The 16136-nt window shown below is 32.7% G+C and overlaps 2 protein-coding genes across 6 annotated transcripts; one reads left to right on the top strand and one right to left on the bottom strand.

Annotated features, from left to right (window-relative positions):
* Positions 1-1390: 1390 nt before the first annotated feature.
* LOC110611437 (uncharacterized protein sll0005) lies at positions 1391-10425 on the bottom strand. 4 transcript variants are annotated; one of them, XM_021751782.2, is made up of 14 exons: positions 10053-10425; positions 9104-9224; positions 8756-9002; positions 7823-7864; positions 7213-7284; positions 6926-7061; positions 6566-6723; positions 5377-5461; positions 4797-4981; positions 4488-4649; positions 4002-4151; positions 2754-3014; positions 1804-2079; positions 1391-1695 (listed from the first exon to the last, which is right to left on the bottom strand). In XM_021751782.2, exons 1-14 carry the CDS (start codon positions 10108-10110, stop codon positions 1447-1449), a joined length of 2202 nt encoding a protein of 733 aa, XP_021607474.1. In that variant the 5' UTR covers positions 10111-10425; the 3' UTR covers positions 1391-1446. The 4 variants fall into 4 exon arrangements, with proteins under 4 accessions (XP_021607474.1, XP_021607475.1, XP_021607477.1 ...); XM_021751783.2 differs by having other exon boundaries at positions 9107-9224; positions 10053-10424; XM_021751785.2 differs by having other exon boundaries at positions 8756-8991; positions 9107-9224; positions 10053-10068.
* A 2725-nt stretch (positions 10426-13150) lies between these two features.
* On the top strand, positions 13151-15443 carry LOC110610651. 2 transcript variants are annotated; one of them, XR_006350123.1, is made up of 4 exons: positions 13151-13474; positions 13562-13632; positions 14031-14113; positions 15213-15443. XR_006350123.1 is itself a non-coding variant. In XM_043954578.1 (3 exons), exons 1-2 carry the CDS (start codon positions 13385-13387, stop codon positions 13619-13621), a joined length of 150 nt encoding a protein of 49 aa, XP_043810513.1. In that variant the 5' UTR covers positions 13156-13384; the 3' UTR covers positions 13622-13632; positions 15213-15443. The 2 variants fall into 2 exon arrangements, 1 of the variants encoding a protein (XP_043810513.1); XM_043954578.1 differs by lacking the exon at positions 14031-14113 and having other exon boundaries at positions 13156-13474.
* Positions 15444-16136: the final 693 nt, after the last annotated feature.

Consider the following 16136-nt stretch of genomic DNA (forward strand, 5'->3'; position numbering starts at 1 on the left):
GGTCACTGTTGGCATTTCGTGAGCCTTAGGTCATTTCAGTTTGAAATTAAATTAACTTGAATAAATTAAAATTTAAAATATAAGTATTTATGAAATTAGCAAAAAAGTAAATTTAAATAAAATTAATTTAATTCAATTAAGATTTTTAATAAATTTTTTTGATTTAATTTTAATATTTTAAAATTCAATTGAAATATTTCAATTTTATTAGAGTTTGATCGATTATATTGATCTGAATTTTTTTTCATTAATAGCAAACAAAACTGAAATTATTGAATTTTTTAAATTAAATTAAATTAAATCAAAAAAATATAAAATTAAATTAAAATTTGAAATTAATTCAATGGATTATTTTTGAACAAAATAGAGCTCACTCTATTGAGACAGTCGATAGTTTACGGCAGGAGCAAGACAAACCCAAAACAGCAACGTGGTCTTTATCTAATGGGTTCCTATTGACACGTGGCGCTTATACAAATATAGTCACAGCTCTTCATTTTCTTGTGAGGTACAGGGTAAATTTGTTTTTGGGTACATGTCATCAAAATGTTACCCCGGAGTAGTTATGAACTTAATGATCTCATCCACTCATCTCGTTATCATCTGCTGACTTTTTAAGGCTTCTGCACCGAATTCTTCCTCATCTTCGCCATTACTGTTGAAATTGGATTATTTTTATGACGTGAAACCCGCATTAGTTACTAATTTGAGATAATTTTGCTATTGATCAATCGACAATGACATGAACATTTCATTTATCGATGACCTACTCTAATAAAACTATCAACAATATGATAAATCAAAGCTAGCTAATTCTAAAGATATTTATACTTTTTCCTAATTTGATTTCTAAAAATATTCTCATGCAATTACGAAAACACCGTACTAATGTAAGAGAAAGAGAGAGATTGATTAGTTTTTCTCTTTCTCCTTCCACCTCTCACGTCCTTGTAATGGGGAATGTCGATGAAGAAAGCCAAGTTCCTTTTTCTTCCCCTTTCTCCGGTAACTTCCCAGCAAAATTTGAGATTTGTGAGGAATCCAGGACCCAACAAACGGTAGGCTGATCATTCTCAGAATTGTAAGACCTCGAATTCGAGCTAAATAGAAACAATGAAAGGTTAAAAAAAAAAGCTCCAATTCTATAACCAACACCTAGGCCCTAGCTCCATTCAGTGTTTCCGGTCGAAACATTTTGCAAGGGATCACAGCAGGTGGTGTCAATTTTCCTCCATCGGCCAGCCAACATAAATAACACCTAGGAGCAGGATATGTAAATGAGGTTCCTCCGTACCTTCTGATTCACCCGTGAATTCTCTCTAGTGCTTGGATGTCAAGGGCTTCAAGCACATGCGCTTACGGAAAAGCTTACACATGAAAACATAAAAGAGACGCTGCAACTCCTTGGTGTGTATTATCAGATGCTACTAGTAAAAGATTCTCCTCTTATAGGTCGTTAAATCTATTGTTTCTCCCCATCTTATGCAAAAGTCTAGAAATAAAAACCCAAAAAGTCTCAGGAAGTTTATGGCTAAAATGTATGGAAAAGGCTGAAATAATGTCAAGAGTAAATCTATGGAACTCAGGCTTCAATGCCACGCGTATAAGCATTGTCGTCCACATCTCTGGAGCCAACTTTACTGCTTGGCGCAGATATCGAAACCCATTAACCACCCTCATGAAAGTTGAATTGCCCTGCAAATATTGGGGGTCGAAGAACAAAAAATAAATCATCACTAACATCAGCATATAGTTGAATTAATTTGACGGTCTCCAAATGCAATAAAGCGAGTTTAGACAAACCTCAAACTTGGATTTCTCTCTTGTTTCTCGTTTTTCATCTAAATTGTAACCAACAACTTCATCTTGTAAAATAACATCAGCCACCTTAATCATATCCCGGACAAGGAAAACACGCACCCTCCAACCCTTTTCAGATAGAATGAAATGCAAAAGATCTTCCGTGGCGCCAACGACAGCACGCATATCAAATGATTTCCATCCCATGGTATTTGAAGAATTTGCTTCAGAAGAGGCCTCTCCTGTCGACTCCAATGCCTGTTCAGATATTGCTGCTATCTGCGAAAAGAAAGGAAAGGTTGCTGATAGCGTCCAAAAGGAAATGTTACTGCAAAAAATTAAACTCATACCCAACAGAATAACCAACCAGCAAAACATTATTAATATTTTCATAAAAAATAAAATTGATAGCGTCCAAGGAATATCTTAATAAAAGTAAATTGGCCCAGGGAATATGCCAAAATTTGATTACCACCTCAAAAGGTGTTACATTCTCATAAGCGTCAGTGAGCACAGAACTGATATTACTGAGACACTAAATTGCAAATAAAGAGGACACTAAATTGCAAATAAAGAGAAAAAGTTAATTGCCAATTACCACTAAAGATACAAGAACAATAGAAAGCAAACAATATCACAATAATCACAGCATTCAGGACTAACTCATCATGCTTGAAACCTTTTCTTGGGGTTCAGAATCAACCATTTGTTACATGGGATACTATTTCTGTGGCTCCAAGTCAAATAACATACAACATCAAGATTCAACCCAAAGTTTACCAGTCACATGAATATACTTGTATATCTAATGATGTATAAAACTACACATTAATGCATATAAATCTCTGGGTGAAAAAGATGATTTCCTTATTGAGAAGCAAAATTCTTCTGGTTTAAGCATGAATCAGATTCTGTGAAAGACAACCAAATCGTTGAGAATTAGAATGACCTACCAGGCGCTCTAACCGGTTCCATCTCACAGATCCATCATTGCAGATGAGAAGTTCCCTCAGAATCCTCCTCATATCAGGATTTGGTTCTGCTAAAAGCCTCCCAATGACAAAAGGATATGCACTCTCAACAACTTTGAAATTCGGATCCAGGACTTTTGCTGTGCCTTCAAGTGATCCCAGTGCTCTTATCACCAGCGCATAGTCCGGAGGAAGGGAGAAGTCAAATTCATACATAACATCATATAGTTGGTTCATGATTGCCTGAAATCAATATGAGAAAAAATAATTTGCTTTACTTCCAAATTTTGTAAAGGAAAGAAAAGATAAAAATCAATGGATTAGCATATCCTTGAAATTGGTTTGCCATCATGCTTACTATCAGGTATTGAGACCCTCCATGTAGATTCAAATTAAAATTTAGAAACCTTTTACAGTTACCAAAGCAGAAAAACTCAAGGAAATCATGTCATTACTTGTCAGCCAATGAATACTTAAAAAGGATTAATGCTCAAATTTCACCCCTGTATTTATTGGAGAAGTTCAATTTACTCTATTTCAACGTTGTCTAAATTAACCCAAAAAATTCAATTGAAGCTCAATTTATCCCAAAAATCAAGAAATTGAGCCTCTTGATTTTTGGGATAAATCAAGAAATAGAGAAAGTTAACCCAAAAATCATGAAATTAAGCTTAATGATTTTTTATTTATATCAATAAACAAGAAGTTTGACTCAAATTTTGAATTTTGTTTTAAATTCAGCTTAAATTGAAGCTCCTGATCTAATTTGGACCAAAATTTGAAAATGGTGACTAAATTGAATATCTCCAATAAATACAGGGGTAAAATTGAACATTTAGCCAATAATAAAACTAGGCAAGAAGGGTTAGGGTGGCCAACCTGGGACTCAGATTAAGGCCCATCTTTATATAGAATTATATATATTAACTTGATTCCTAAAATGCAAATTCTGATGGAAATATAGAAATATGAGCTTTCAAGTTCTTAGAGCACAGAAAATAGTACAACTTGTGATGCAATGAAAATGCATCAAAACTTGTGATGCAAAGACAATGCTTCCAATTTCAACAGCCAACTTCTGAAAAGTTCCCAGGAAATTCCACTATGATATTAGCACTTCCAAATTTCAGTTAATGTATCCCAAATGAAACGTAGAGTCTATAACCCTTAAGTCATTTTCTTTATCAACTTGCACAATATTGCCTTCACTGAAAGAATAGTGGTACAAACCTCAAAATCTCGAGATTGTCTAGTCCCATCACCAAAGGATGCTTGCAATGCATCTGAAACTGATTGGATATCAACCCCTTCCGGAATAAATCCCAAAGAAAGAAAATCATTTGCCAAACCCAGAGTGTCACGATTAACAAAGTGCACAAGCTGAAAGAAATACAAACTCATCAACAAATACAAAATCCCAACTATCAAAAGAAATGCACTGAAACAATTGTCATCATCTCCATGGAGAAAAGAACCTACCTTTTTTATTTACAGATGGATGGAAGACTCACTGACATGATAACTTAGAAAGAAGCAAGATGACGTTTGGGTATGTGACGAAAAATGGCTTAAGATAGTCTAGAATACATTTTAAGTTCTTAACACAAATAAAACACGACATTCAAATGCTAAAATTCTTCTCAAGTAGTAGAACAAAGCTAACACACCAAGAAAAAAATTTAGCTCTCAGCAGATCATCAACCAAACAGCTATTACCATTTGAATGAGCCCCACACGGAAATGGCGAGGAATATCCCCCATCATTCCAAAGTCAAAATATGCAAGAGTGCCACTGTCAATAGCAACAAGGTTTCCCGGATGTGGATCAGCATGGAAGAATCCAACCTCAAGCAATTGCCTCAAAGAGCAGTATAAACCCTATGAAGTCAAATCAAAAGGATAATAAGTATCACACTCTGCCAAAATGGTTTGCAGCATGATTGCTCACAGATATGGCTGAAACCAAAAACATAAACAAAATAAATCACAACAATGTTACACCAAATAACTAGGAGTGCCATATACCTGGTCTATCAGTTTCCTTCTGTTCAAACAGGCCTTTTCCAGTTTTGCTTCATCTGTAAGTTTGATTCCATCCACCCATTCCATGGTAAGCACGCCCTTGCATGTTAAATCCCAATATATTTTAGGAACTTTAACACAATTTTCTTCCTTCTGATGCATTGTATTTCCACCCTTCAGATCATTACCTGATGAATACAAACAAAAGCTATTCAATCAAAATCCTCAAACTAAAAAGAAACTATGCATAAACAGGAGAAATGTAACATAGATTGCAATCACATGGTGCATGAATGTGCACACAAGCAGGCAGCAAAAGCTGCAGGACATAAGATAAAAATAAGTTTGCAACTAGGTAAAATACAAGTAAATAATTACTATAAAATCCATTCCAACTGAATATCACCTTATCTATCCTTTTACTTTAACAAAAAAAGAAAAAACCCAGAAAATCGGTAAAACCATGCCTAATCAGCAAGTTTTCCCATGACAAGTGGACTTTGCAGAAAATGACTTTACAGGTGGTGTTCAGAATGAGCTGCTTGAGAGTTAGTTTTAATGTAGTAATAGGCATAGAACATACATGGGTTGAAACCGTAGAGAGAAGCAAAGCGTTCAGCATTTTTCCCCTCTAGGACGTAATCAATTTCATCAAACATGTGCCTGACCTGTTCATTCAAGATAGACCTGAATATGTCCATAAGCATGCACAAACTCATTAAAAACTATATATAAAGATAATATAGAGCACAGCCAAATAAAATGAAAATTACAGAAATGCATAGCAGTAGTTCTTTTTAAAAAAAAAACAATTGAGTTTTTAAGTCCCCATAATTTTGTACATCTAAGCACTTGCACACATTTGCACTTATATCCATGTTTGTGCATATCTGTTTGCATGCATGTGGATACGCAGATAAGAGAATGAGAAGGCAGGTGATCTTTGTTTTCTCCTCTCTTTAACAGAAAAATAAGATTCTCCCATTCCTATTATCAATACAATCTAGAATAATAAGATGAAGGATGCGGGATCCAAATTCAGACGAGGGGCCCATTAAGAAAACCTGGAGAGTATATTCAAGAAGAGCTACGAGAAATGGGAATGGCGTGGAGCATTCTGTTATGGGGAAACATGAATAGCATGTGAGGGTATATATTATAAATAAGGGATTGTGTAACAGCGCAGGGCAAGCTTTGTGAGTGAGTAATATTGAGATTCTAAGCGAGATTAATTGCTTAGGGGGAGAATGGCAGAGAGGCCGTTTTCTTGAATAGTTTTCCTTCTATAAATAGCTGTCTGCAGCTTTCCTTTGAGTTGAATGAAATTTGGCCATCAGTGGCCTTTGCTTCTTCTGTGTTTTACTGTTTTAATGCTCTTCAATTCTTAACTCCACCATAAGATCTTAGTAATTTAAATTTTATGCAGAAAAAAAAATACATTTTAAAAGAACTATTTAAATTATTGAATTTTTGAAAACAGTCTCATTAATGAAGCAAGTCCACTTTATTGCAATGTTGTAATTTCCTATGATGGCTATTCAATATGCAAGGTCAGAAAAGGCAAATGGACATTATAATATGTCAATCCAATAAAATTAGTTCAATAAGATAAATGCTAAATTGAAGATTTTTCAAAAACTATTCTGTGAGCACCCATATCGGCATTCATTAATGATACATACTACTTAAATAACTCCCCAACATATTTCACAAAAAAAAATGTTAGAAACACCAGACAAGGAAGGTATACACAAGAATTACAGAAAACTAACCATCTCATTAACTGCTACTAATAGATCCTTGCGGGCTTTGGCAAAACGCTTCAATTGACCACCAATCATATGAAATAACAAAGCATCTAGGGTCAACATAAGTGACATACCTGGCCTCAGTACCTTAACAGCTACAAGCTCACCCGAAGGTAGATGAGCTGCATTACTTGAAGCAACAAATTCAACATTTAGTTAGTGTAATTTCCAAAACATAAGCATCCTCTGCAGGCCCATGCATTAGGAATGTTAAAAAGAAAAATAATAGCAGCTGGACAAAGGCATTTCACAGGTAAAGAAATATATTTATAGGAATTAAAATAAAGAAATGTAGCTTCTTCTGGTTAGAAGAGAGCATCTAACCTTTATACACCTGTCCCAAGGAAGCTGCAGCAATGGGCTCTGGACTAATGTCTGAAAAAATTTGTGAAATTGGAAGACCCAACTGGGATTCAATAGATTTAATTGCAACACGTGTTGGAAATGGTGGTATTTGATCCTAGTGGAATGCAAAGGATTAGATCACAAGAAAGGCAAAATAAAGGAAACTTGCAAACAATCCATCTGAAGTTTATAAAAAAAATTTAAAAATGGGATAATATGACCCAGTAGACGCAAGTGTCTTCTCAAAGAAGTATATGCTGCTGTACCTGTAACTTAGCAAGCTCTTGACAGTAGATGGTTGGCAATATATCTGGTCTAGTGCTCAGCGCCTGCCCAAGCTGCAAAATTAGATGAGAATCAACACAAATGCAATGTCAAGAAGCAATTGAAAACTTAATTATAGGTTTAAATTTCTAAACAGTTAAGGACTTTCTGGGCATAGTTCTTCAATCCTACTAAATAGGGATACAGAATGCAGGAAACTGTAGCGCTGGATTAATTATTAATCCCCATCACATCACTTGCACAAAATCTCAAATTCCAATTGTACCTAGAGGACTGATAGGTCATCCAACAAATCAAGGAAAATACACGGTTTTGCATCCAAGTCATTAGACTAAGCACTGAAGACAAGAACAAAGTGTAAAAGCCAATCATTTGGAAAACCTTTAGACCACAAATGAATTCTCTCAATGGATATCCACAAAACCACTGTCACCAAATTCGAGCAATAAAACTTTCAGCAGCACCCAAGGATAATAGAATATAATCAAATGACACAACTGACAAGAATCTCACATGAGACATTAGAATATGCATTGAAGCAACAATGTAATTGGATTTGTAAGAAAAGAAAAAGAAATCAGTTTTACTTACCTTGATGTAGAAAGGCCCCAAGTGGATTAGAGTTTCCCGAAACTGCAATCAATTGTAGAATGCCTGTAAATTTGTGGAAAGCTACAAGTCCTATTTCCCAAATTTTTAAATTTAATTTTTTTCCAATAGAAGAATCAAAGAACCCTCAATATGAGAACTTCAAGAAATATTAATCCATGAAAAATTAGAAATTGAAATAATAACTTCTATAACAGTTTGCCATTAATAGACAAAGAAAGTCAAATAATTTTTTTTCCCTGCTTCTCACAGCATGATGCACCCACATCAGTGATAAACATATAATGCTAATGATGAGTATATATTCCATCTGTAATCCTTCTTTCCAAAAAATGAAACATTAATACTTACAGGTCAATGTATAAGGTATTATAGTGAACACAGCTTATATCCAGGACAAGATCTATTATGGAAGAGAATCATCATCTAGAGCTACTTTTGAAGAAGCACAAGCCTTTCAATTATATTGACCTGTCTGTAAAATTCCCTTTGTTTTAATGGTGCCCATAAAATTCTAAAGTTAAGATAATCAGACACATATGAGCAAATCAAGAAAACAACTGCATTTGTTATCAGCCAGTTTGGAAACTATAAAAATTTGCAAGAATTCAATTTAATCGATTTCCTTTTTTGTTAAATTCTCATGTTTAGAAACATAATAAGTGAAAGCATTCAATTCTTTCAATTAAAAAGAGAATTCATTTTAAAAGAAACAAGAAGCAGACCAAACATAGGATGCTTGTGTGAGAATTCAATTCATTTCTTTTCTTGCACATGATTTATTCCAAATGAACCCTATATCTCAAATAAAGTGAAAAATAATTGAGCATAATCATCACTGCCACACAGGCCAGCATCAATCCAACAGAAGGCAACATATATCCAAGATTGTATTTAAGCACAAAAGTGCATTACCTTGACGGCACGCTTTTTTATGTCTTGAATAAAAAGTTGCCAAAGGATTAGCTTCAAGACATGAAAAGAAATGATTGTTGCTCTATACAATGCCAAAAATGGACCAAATCGGTAGATCATGGATACTCTTTTGGAACTGTAAGTGCCAAGAGCTTGCCCAAATTCACTTTCAAGTGATTCCTTCCTCAACTTTGCATACTCTGAAGATGGCCTTTCCCCATGCACACTGGTAAACCCTGTAGATAATCTGCACTGAATCTGTGAGCTTAAATGCAACAATTATGGAAATGTTAAAACCTTCACACTAACTCAAGTATTTTCTAAAATTTACAACAGTTGGACAGTTACGACCTTCGGTTCAAGAAATGTGGCAGAAATGGACTATCTTGTCTCCCAATTTCAGTATCTTGCTGATATAACCATTTACAATTCCTCAGAATTGTCATGACATTAGCATCCTGATATAAAGCTGCAAAGAAAACTCAATTTTTTTATTGTAAGCAAAGAAAAAATTAATCATAATATGACCCAACAAACTGAAACAGAGTATGCATTAACACGGTCATTATTCAACAGGATTTATTGTATACACTTTGATGTATTAGCTAAGAAGTTATATGAATATCTGCTTGCTAGCTTCTATGAAAATGTCCCTTCTTTTGCTTCCTAGAGTCAACAAGTTCCATCTTTCTTTCCTTCCTCCCCTCATTTTTCTCTTTGGGTAGCAACCATTAGCCGTAGGCTTAATTCACCTAATTGCAAATCCAGCAGGACTGCATATAAGCAGATGTGCTTGTAGATTCTAGTAATTTCACCAACGACAATTATAACTGACATTTTTTAAACCAATCTTCTCAACAATGCGCGTACTAGCAACACACGGACATCGCATGTGACTTGATAAACCCAATTCTAGATAACATGTCATAGTGTAAAATAAAAAATGCACAAAATTAACCATGATAATACTTTCAAACATAATCAAAATTTGCAATCACCATACAAATTACGTATCAAAATTTTGCGCAAAAGCCTATTCTACTGCGATCAAGTGAAACTGGAAAAATAACGGACAATACTTGAGATACTTTAAACATAATATAAACCTCCGTTTGAGAAAGCAGAATCATCCAAAGAAAAACAAGTTAAGGATTCAATGATTTACGTTTTAAACAAATAAACAAAATCAACTTAGAAATTTTTGCTCCGTTCCTTCCCCTCGTTTTCTCGGAAACCAAACAGAATTCGCATAAATGAGAAGTAAACATAAGTATTGGTTAAGAACAGTAAATAGTACTTCTGTAGAGAAGTGTGGCATGGCGGTGACGCTTGAGACTTCTAAACATATTCCTCATTGGCTATTTTGGATCTCATCAAACGAATGGAAGAAATAGCACATGCACGCATCAGAGGCTAAAACATTCCAATTGCAGAGTAACTGTTTGCTGAAATGCAAAAGAGACTCCGACGAGGAGTAAGCGAAACTCGGTTTGCTTGGTGATTAGAAAACTGCCACGTTTGTTCTATATGGCACCTCCAGAGCCCGTTAGGACACCATTAGGCAAAAACTGCGTTTGCAGAAGCTGAACTTTTTGCAATCTGAAGTTGCAGATATGGATTGGACGCGGTTCACACGACCTTTCTGCTTGATTTTTGAATTGGACTTGGTTGAATATTTCGAAGTTAGTTGAAGGCTCAGCTTATAAGCTATAAGCCTATGAAGGATTTAATGGGCCGAGCGCTCCAAAACTTAAAGATCTCATGGCCTTCTGAAATTGAAATTGTGAGGAAGAGCAAAAATATGTTATTTTAGATGTGATTAAAAAATAAGATAAAATATTTATTAATTATTTTAAAGTCTTATAATAAATATTTTAAATTTAATTTTAAATTAATTTAATATCCTTTGATTAATATGTTTAAGGAATTTTTTCTCAAAATATATATACTCCTATTTTTAGGAAAAACTAAATTAAAATTTTTCATATATTTGTAGTAATAATAATATATTTGTAGTATTAATAATAACAATAATAGCAAAAATAAGAATATGAAACGGGTTAGAAAATGGCGGGAACAAATTCCGGCACTATAATCACTATAAGCAAAATAACAAAAAGTCGAGCCAAGAATATGTATACAACATAAAAGAACTTAAAAAAACAAGATTGAACAAAGATGACATTAAAGAAAAATTAACATAGTAAGGAAGGAGGCGTCGCAAACTCAGCCAATCATGAGCCTGTGAGAGCATTACCCATTGAATACCGAGCGGCAAACGCCAAATAGTAGAAAGCCTCCCTTGAGAAAATGAAGTCCAAGCCATCACCTTCAAAGCCAATATTGAGAACCACAGTTTCGACATAACTCTCTCATCATAAACAACACAATAAAATATAACGAACTAATAAAATTCATCTATCCAACGAAGAAAAAGAGAGAATAAAAGACTTAAAAACACCAAAACAAACATTTTTTGTCAAAACACAATTACATAAAATCCCTATAAAACTATAATAAAATGATATTTTTCACAACACTCCAATGAAACTCGACCCCGATGATCACCTTCTCGCATGCACAATTTACTTTCCTTGGCACTTTCTCTCTCTTCTCTTTTCTCTAATTCTATTAAAATTGTTTAGTAATTAGTTAATTACAAAGAATAAAGTTATTTCAGGAGAATAAAATATATTAATTTTATTAATATTGTAAAATATTAATTACAAATAGTTTAAATATGTTATAGTTATTCAATATTTTATATTTCAAAATTTTAATTTTGACTAAGATTATAAATTTCATAAAAGAATTTTAAAGATTGTATAAAACTTTAATTAAAATTAAGAATTCACCCCTTGCGGCTTGGCAAATCATTTTTTTAGGATAGATTACATTTTAATTTTTGAATTATATTATAATTAATAGATCAGTCTCTATATTTTAAAAATCGAATATTTAACTCCCTTTATTTTTATTTCATTCAAATGTACAATCCCTCCATTTATTTTTCTATTAATTCAAAAGTAAATTATTAGTAAAACCTTTAAAAATTATTTATTATTCCCATAATAATCTTATTGTACCATACAACACATATAAAAGAAATTTTTACATCTAAAACCTATATCCTCTTTATTCTTTTCTCATTCTCTCCTCCAAAAGTGAATGACAAGTTGATAGATGTGTATTAGAAATTTAAAAATTTTATTATTGATTTGTATATTTTTATTGTTTATAATAATAGCAAGAATGATTTAATTGTATGAGATGTTTGGATGAATAAGAGTGTTTGTTTTTTAATGTTTGCTTGGCGGTAAAAGATAGAAAGAATTGAAAATGGTGAAAATTTTAAGAAAACTGTGGATTTAAATTCAATAACTGATATGTTTTAAAATATAAACATTGAAGGATTTAAATATTTATAATTACTTAAATTTTATATCAAAAAAATTTATGAAATGACGGTAAGTCATAAAATTTTAAATTGTTTTGTATTTGTATATAAAAAGAAAGGAGTTGATGTTATATATTTAATTTCATCTTATACTAAAAAAATTAAAAATAGTAGAAATTTTAAGAAAACTGTAGATTTTAAATTTAGAGACCGATTGTTTTAATATATAAAAATTAAAGAATTTAAATGTTTATAATTACTTAAATTCTATACTTATAAAATTTGAGAAATGACAACAAATCAGAAAATTTCAAATTATTTTTATATTTGTATATAAAATTTGAGAAATAAAAGTAAGTCAGAGAATTTCAAATTGTTTAATATTTGTGTATAAAAATAAAAGAGTTAAAGTCATATATTTAATTTGATTTGATATTAAAAAAATTGAAAATAGTGAAAAGTTTGAGAAATGGTATATTTTAAATTTAGAGGCGGATTTATTTTAATATATAAAAATTGAAAATTTTAAATGAAAAATTCTAGATTTTGAATTTAGAAATTGATAAATTTTAATACATAAAAATTATAAAATAAAAAGTAAAGAAGAATTTAAATTTTTATATGTCTCGTGTATGATGCAATAAAAATATTATAAAAAAATATAATTTTTTAAAAATTTAATTCCACATTTACTTTTTAAACTAATAAAAAGATTGAATAAAATTAAATCTATATAATGAAAATAAAAAATTTAAATATTTAATTTTATAAATACTCTTAAATTTAGTTTGATGAGAAATATTTAGTTTGATAGTAAATATATCTAAATAAATATAAGAGATTTTAGATTTGATGTTGTTAATTTTTATTTAAAAAAAAATTAATTTTATAAATATAAAAACTGATTCTTAAATTATAATATGAATTAGAAATTAAAGTATAATTTACTCTAGTTTTTTATAACAAAGCTTTTTTCCTTTTTCGACTTATATAAAAGCAAGAGTCGCTACAGAAAACCCCTGAGATCGTATTCATTTCAATCTGATTTCGTATCCCCAACCGAATTGCCGTCGGGTCGGCCAGAGCTGCAGGGAAGTCTAGTAGTCTACCAATCCAACGGCGTCGTAACTCTCCTCAGTCTCGTGCTCGCTTCCCTCACAAGTTGGAGCGAATTTGAAAACCCTGGTTTAATCAGGGCTTATCAACACTTTCCTTTCTTTCTCTCCAAGACAATGGCGGAATCCGTAGTACCACGCCCATGGTTTCTTGATTTGGTACCTCTCTTGGTGGTTCTTCTAATAGCGGCTCACGTCCTCGCTTTGGTATTCTCATTTCCATTATTCCATTGTCAATTAGATTTAGCCAAATTGGCATGCAGATCTTTGATTCTTTCTCTATTTATGTGTTAGGCTTACTGGATTTACAGATTAGCTACCGATAAACAACCCCAGAGAAGAAAGGCACACTGAGGATTTAGCAGGTTTGTTAAGCGCCTCTCTCTGTCACTCGCTTGCTCTTAAGTATGGCTTCCCCAAAAATCTTGAGTCATTTTCAATTATGTGGGTGTTATTGTTGGCGATTTAGTTCTTTGTTAATGTAATAGTGGATTTGGTCTTTTCTTGGGAATGGGAATTGACAAGAATTTTAGCTGTTATAGTTCTACTTGCTTGGATTTATATTTCAAAGATTTTCCTCGAGTAGGTTAATTGCTTTCCGTGTTATTATTTGATTGCGTTTTAGCCCAGAGTTCCAATTTCGTGATAGGTCTTGTAAGGAATTTTATTCAATTATTATGTTTTTCCAATATCAATGAATAGTTCTGTCTTCTGGTCTGCGTACTTTGCATAGTTGCTTGCTGATCTACTTTGTACTCTCTAGTTAACCCAGGCTGTGTTTACTGGTCCAATTTCTTGTGCTCTACTTGCGGAGTATGGTGAGACCATGTCAGGTTTGAACATTAAGTAAGATATACATTCATGGAAACTCTTCTTTAATGATCCCTAATGCGAGCGAACTACTAGTGTACTGTTAGTGCATGCAAATAGAAGCTGCGTGTAGATATGTTGCAAAATCTAAATATTTTCTGAAAAATGGATTGAAACTACTGTGTATCCAACATGCCATTAATTATTATGTCTTAGTCTGGACTCGTGTATGCTTGTTATAGTGTCACTTTTTTCCTTTCATGCAACATTTCTTTTGCACTTTTTAACGATGGCAGACATACATTTTCCACGTCAATTAGGAATACCCCTTTTTCAGGTACTAGCGTGATGATTTCTATAATTCTGAAAAGATCTACAAGATTCTGAGTAGCGAGTTTGGCTTGTGTCAATTTGAACTGTCTATATAAGTTCTCTTGATCAATCATTGAATAAGGAATTGGTGCGCTTCAGCAAATTTGATGTTTGTTCATGAATTTTAAAGATATATTCTTTTGTATTATATCTTAAATTTTTGTTCAGTGGACAAGATTTCTTTAGTTAGAGAGATATGTCTGTGACCCTTTGATATGCAGACATAAATGGGAGTGGCATTTGATTCTAACTTGGGAATTTCTTAAAAATTTTTCCATTATTTCTGAGTTGTAGCTATGGTTATAGCCTCTAGGTGTTCATAACATGTGCAATAGAAAAAATGTATTTGGAGGTTTTGGCTCACGTATATATTTGGAAGAGCTATAGCCCCCAACATAAGATAAAAGTGGGTGCTATGTGATAATAAACCTCCCGGTAAATGGTCTTTATTGTCCCTGGCTGTTGGCTATTTTCATGACTGCTAAGGTAAAAGCATACAAGATTGCAGCTTTGAATGTCCATGTGTTTAAGTGGCGTTCTGTAATAATAAACCTCAGGGTAAATGGTCTTTATTGATTATGGCTGTTGGCTGCTCTCATGACTGCTAAGGTAAAAACATTACAAAATTGCAGCTTTAAATGTGCATAGTTTTACTTCTATCTCTAAAAATTAAGTTTGTATTGTGTTAAGAACATATGATTTCTGCTTGTTTCTGCTCCAACCTTAATTAAACTGGACTGCTCACTTCTGTTTTCATTTGCAGGTACTTGTTCGTAATGTTGATTGGGATTGATTCTATGTAGACAGGTTATACAACAATCATAGAAGCAGCTTTTACTATTGTGTAGCTTGTGTTTTTTTGGTACATCACATTGCTGCATGTTCCTAATCTCTGGAGTCGGACATTATTGAGTGCCTGGTTTCATCCTTGATGTTTGCACCATCAAACATTTGTACAACTATTGACTTGATTGTTTGACCATACTTGATTGCTTACCTTTCTTCCTTGAGATGAATCATTTGCCAATTTTATCTTTTGACCGACCAGTAATTGCAATATACTTGAGTTGTTAACTACACAGGCAGACAGGTGGAGAGAGTTATTCTTCACAGTGCAATAGCTACACTACTGCACAGCCACCGTCCCTTTGTTCCATTTTGAATTAGGAAATTTTTAAAAGTTAATCTTTATTTTATTGAATGCTAGTAGATAGAAAAGGATTGGCTTGAACAAAAATGAAAGATAAAAGATTCTAGGGGGCAGCTTTGAAAGAAATTGTAGAAGTTGAGTCTAAGTTACAACTTCTTTTGCTTCCTGCTTTATATGGGCCGACTTTTTAGATTTCGGGGAGCAGGCTGCTTTCATGAGAATTAATGTCTGCTTCCCAAATGCTAAGTAATTGATAAGTGTCCGTAGCCATGGCGGAGATGGCAGTGGCTGTTGTGAGTGTCTTTTTCTTTGGAATTCATGCGTATAGATCAAGTGATTTTAGTACGACACTTGTGTACATAGGATCAAATTTAAGTTTTTGTACACTAAATGTATCTATATGAATTGGAAAAGAACAAATTTTTTCTATTGATTTTTCAACTATATCCATATTTAAATTCTATTAAAATAATAAAATTATTATTAATAAATTGAATTATCATTTGAAAAAATAATTAATGGAGTTTATTTTAAAAA

Source organism: Manihot esculenta, chromosome 3 (genome assembly GCF_001659605.2).
Source record: "Manihot esculenta cultivar AM560-2 chromosome 3, M.esculenta_v8, whole genome shotgun sequence".
Lineage (NCBI taxonomy): Eukaryota > Viridiplantae > Streptophyta > Magnoliopsida > Malpighiales > Euphorbiaceae > Manihot > Manihot esculenta.

Excerpts from the sequence above, each read along its gene's own strand:
- LOC110611437 (XM_021751782.2), bottom strand. The coding sequence starts at position 10,110 with ATGAGGAATATGTTTAGAAGTCTCAAGCGTCACCGCCATGCCACACTT. Across the intron at positions 9,003-9,103 it reads CATTTCTTGAACCGAAGGTC|ATTATCTACAGGGTTTACCA; the intron begins GTAACTGTCCAA and ends GATTCAGTGCAG. Across the intron at positions 7,865-8,755 it reads TAAAAAAGCGTGCCGTCAAG|TTTCGGGAAACTCTAATCCA; the intron begins GTAATGCACTTT and ends AATTGATTGCAG.
- LOC110610651 (XM_043954578.1), top strand. The coding sequence starts at position 13,385 with ATGGCGGAATCCGTAGTACCACGCCCATGGTTTCTTGATTTGGTACCT. Across the intron at positions 13,475-13,561 it reads CGGCTCACGTCCTCGCTTTG|GCTTACTGGATTTACAGATT; the intron begins GTATTCTCATTT and ends TTTATGTGTTAG.